General features: G+C 47.9%; 1 protein-coding gene across 1 annotated transcript; it reads left to right on the forward strand.

Moving 5' to 3' along the window:
* Window positions 1-1,155: 1,155 nt before the first annotated feature.
* On the forward strand, window positions 1,156-2,498 carry LOC123059123 (uncharacterized). The gene is made up of 2 exons (XM_044481763.1): window positions 1,156-2,016; window positions 2,103-2,498. The coding sequence occupies exons 1-2, from the start codon at window positions 1,321-1,323 to the stop codon at window positions 2,127-2,129; spliced, it is 723 nt and encodes a 240-aa protein (XP_044337698.1). The 5' UTR covers window positions 1,156-1,320; the 3' UTR covers window positions 2,130-2,498.
* The last annotated feature ends 1,592 nt before the right edge of the window (window positions 2,499-4,090 follow it).

Below are 4,090 nucleotides of genomic sequence, written 5' to 3' on the forward strand. Positions count from 1 at the left end.
TAACCACCACCAAGCTTAGGGTCGTCGCCCCAGGCGTCGCGTGATGATGGAGGAGAATGGATGTGGGGTGGGTAACTCTAGATCCATTGCTGCTAGTCGTCATGGACGGCCTCATGCTCCCCCCCCCCTGTCGTGGTGGCTCAGCCGCCGCCCAATCGTACAAACTCCGCCTCCACACCGGGCTCCCAGGGTCGTCGTCGTGTCTTGGCTAGAGATCCCCTCGCGGAGAGAGAAGGAGAGCTCGCCGTCCGTCGGGTGAGCTTCGCTCGCCGGCCTCCTCCGGCGGCGGCGGGGAAGCATGGACGGATCAAAAAAACATTTCTGTTTGGAAATGTATATGAGCTCGGGATCAAAACAACACTTCCAGTTTGGAAATGTATATGAGTTCGGGATCAAAACAGCACTTTTGGTTTGGAAATGTATATGAGTTCGGGATCAAAACAACACTTTCGGTTTGGAAACGTATATGAGTTCGGGATCAAAACAACACTTTCGGTTTGGAAACGTATATGAGTTCGGGATCAAAACAACACTTTCGGTTTGAAAATGTATATGAGCTCGGGATCAAAACAACGGTTTCGGTTTGAAAATGTATATGAGCTCGGGATCAAAACAACACTTCCGATTTGTAAATGTCCTTCACTCCCCAGCTCACCTTTTCTTCAAAGCTCCAACCTCTCCTCTCCCCTCAATTCTTGAAGTCAACAAGCGGAGCGGCAAGCATGGCAGGAGAGGTGAGCAAGGAGAAGGTAGGGAGCGTGCACATGCATGCAGGCCATGCTGGCCCGCAGGAACTTACGGTGGCAACGCAACCTCCTCCAAGAGCGCCAACGAGCCGCCTGCTACTCGGACATCTAGGACGGCAATGTTGGCCGTGCTCGCTCGATTCTCGCTGTGCTGCCCAACTCGACGGTCTTCCCTTTGCACCTAGTAGATGCTAGTCGATGCAAATCCCCGTGTTCCTATGATACAAATTTACCAAAAAATCCACTGTGTTGCCAGTAAGAATTTTTTTTCTCAGGGTTTTGAAATTTCAAAAATCACCTACAGTGATGGTAATTGTCCTGTAGCGGTAGCTGAGGTAGCAGGCGACCCTTGGTGACGGCAGCCAAAAGGAGTCAAAGAGGCCGTTCGAGTGGGCCCACCAGGCAGAGCCTCATCGCCTGCAAAGCCAGAAGGATTCGCGTCCGTTGCCCCATCCCGATTCCCTCCTCCATTCCCTCCGCCATTGTTCAAAAATCAAAGCTCCAAACTTTTCTCCTGTCCTTCCTCCCATCCCACAACTGCGATCCGAGAGAGAGAGATCAGGAGGCGGCGGCCATGGCGGGAGAGGTGAGCAAGGAGGAGGTAGGGAGCGTCCTCATGCAGGCCATGATGGCCGCCAAGAACCTGCGCCCGCAGCGCGACCGCCTGCTGCAGCTCCAGCGCCGCCTGCAGCGCCTGCGGGCCGCCACCCCCGCCGCCGCCCCCGCGAACGCCGACGACGCCAAGCTCCGGGAGCTCGCCACGGACCTCTTCAAGGTCTACTACATCGGCATGGAGGCCGGCGCCCGCATGCTGAGCACCTGCCTCGAGCTGGCCGTCAAGAACGGGGGCCGCTTCGCCATGAACCCCTCCTTCGCCGTCATGCCCGACGAGCAGCTCCACGACGCGCTGCTCGCGCAGCGCCTCCCGGCCCGCCCCACCACCCAGCCCGAGGCCTTGGCCCGCGTCGAGGCCGCGCTCTTCGCCGTCAAGCTGCCCGAGGAGTACCACATCCCGCGCTGCATCGAGCACCTCGTCGGCTCCCGGCCCTCGCACCCCGGCGGCAAGCGCGACACCGCCTCGCCGGACGGCAAGCCCAAGACGGCCATCGACCTGAACAAGGCGCTCGACTTCCTGGACCGCGGGTGCACCATCCTGAGCCTCGCCGTGAAGCACGTGGACCTCGCCGTCGCCGTGCTCTCCCGCTTCCTCGACCCCAAGGAGCTCGCCAGCCTCGCCGAGTTCACCGACAAGGTCACGTACATCTCAGAGGTCTGTCCAAAGCCCAACAAACCTTCCTCTGCTGTCCAATTCATCCATCAATGATCAATCTGAGTGTCCAATTCATCTTCCTGCAGGACGGGCCATATCCATCAACAGATTAGGCAGCTCACTACTTCACCCGATCGATCCAGGCTGTTGACAAGCGATTCAAGGTGGTGGGATTGGGAACCCTTGAATTGTTGATCCAAGCCACGCTCCTCCTACCAATCAGTCTTTTCTGTTACCTATGATGATCTCTAGCTACTGTACTTTATTATTCAGAAGACTTATGGTTTCAGTTCAGTTTGGTCCGTCAGATTAATCTGCTGCTATGCTACTATCTGTGTTTAGCTTCATCAGTCAGGGGTAATGTAGTAGTGTAGTATGGCTCTGCATATTATCTGTGACTGTGAGACAATCGAATCGAACGTCAAATTTGGGATTTTGGACATGCCACTATGTTTTTAATCATGCATTCCCCAGTTTGTATTTTGTTCTAGCTGTGATGCTCGATTTGTGGTCAGCAAGCACCTCATGAACCGCATGCACATCCTACATGCCGGTTAATTATCCCATGCATTATTAATCGTCAACGGCGAGTTTAACTAGTTTGTTATGCAGACTTATGATTTAAATTCATTTCCGTCAGATTAGTAATTTGCTAGCTGCTGCTAGTATCTGCGTTTACTTAATCTCTAAACGGCTCCTGCTATCTAGTGTAATGTCGATCTAGCTGCATCTTATTAGTGGCCTAGCTAGTGGGACAACCGGATTGAATCGAATTGCTGCGTGCAATGGATGTCAAATTTGCGATTTTGGGCATTTTTGCAAGTTATGTTAGCTTGCAAAAACGTCTTATATTGTGAGACCGGGGGGGGGGGGGGGGGGGGGGGGGGGGGTGGGGGGGGGGAGTAATGCTAGTTGGTTATATGGGACAATGCATAAGGCATAGTGTGCTAGTTGCCCCTTCTCCAGCATGGTTGGTAATTTTCTGCCTCATTTTAGTTATTTTTGTATGTAATCTTGTCCCTAGCTACTTGCTCGATACAAATCTATGGAAGTTCTTGGCCATAAAAAGACAGTGTGTCTAGTAATTCCTGCATGACTTGTCGTTTGCTTTAGATATTTAGTCTAAGATCCGAAGTAGTTAGGGTTTTTTAATGAGATGTTAAGTTGGGGATTTTTTGTATTGGATTCAATTAGAGGCACATATATGTTGTATCTGTGATTGAATCACATCCAGTAGATGTACTAGTAAGGGTTTCTTAATTAGATGTTTAGTTGATTCTGTGATTGAACATTGTGTAGATCAAGTAGTTAGGGTTTTTTAGTGAGATGTTAAGTTGGGGATTTTTTTGTATTGGATTCAATTAGAGGCACATTTATGTTGTATCTATGATTGAATCATCCAGTATATGTACTAGTTCGGGTTTCTTAATTAGATGTTTAGTTAGGGTTTATTTGTATTGGATTCATTTATAGCCTCTGATATGTAGAATGTGTGAATGAATCACATCCAGTAGATGTAGTAGTTAGGGCTTTTTAATTAGATGTTTAGTTGGGGATTTTTGTGCTGGATTCAATTAGAGCCACTGATAAGTAGAATTTGTGATTGAATCACATCTAGTAGATGTAGTAGTTATGGTTTTTAAGGTTTATTTGTATTGGATTCAATTATAGACAGATATATACAGAATCTGTGATTGAATCATCTAGTAGATGTAGTAGTTAGGGTTCTTTAATTAGATGTTTACTTAGGGTTTTCTTGTATTGGATTCATTTATAGCCAGTTATATGTAGGATGTATGATTGAATAATCCAGTAGACGTAGTAGTTATGGTTTTTTAATTAGTTGGTTAGTTAAGGTTTATTTGTATTATTCATTTATAGACAGTTATATAGATTCTGTGATTGAATGATGTAGTAGATGTACTAGTTAGTGTTTCTTAATTAGATGTTTAGTTAGGTTTCTTTTGTATTAGATTCATTTATAGGTAGAGATAAATGTAATTAAATGGTGTGACTGAATGATGCAGTAGAAGTAAGAGTTATGATATTTTAATTAGATGTATGAGTTAGTGTT

The sequence above is a fragment of the Triticum aestivum genome, chromosome 3A (assembly GCF_018294505.1).
Source record: "Triticum aestivum cultivar Chinese Spring chromosome 3A, IWGSC CS RefSeq v2.1, whole genome shotgun sequence".
Lineage (NCBI taxonomy): Eukaryota > Viridiplantae > Streptophyta > Magnoliopsida > Poales > Poaceae > Triticum > Triticum aestivum.

Bases quoted from the DNA above. Each gene is read 5' to 3' on its own strand.
- LOC123059123 (XM_044481763.1), top strand. From the start codon at position 1,321: ATGGCGGGAGAGGTGAGCAAGGAGGAGGTAGGGAGCGTCCTCATGCAG. The intron at 2,017-2,102 runs GTCTGTCCAAAG...ATCTTCCTGCAG, and splicing joins AGGTCACGTACATCTCAGAG to GACGGGCCATATCCATCAAC.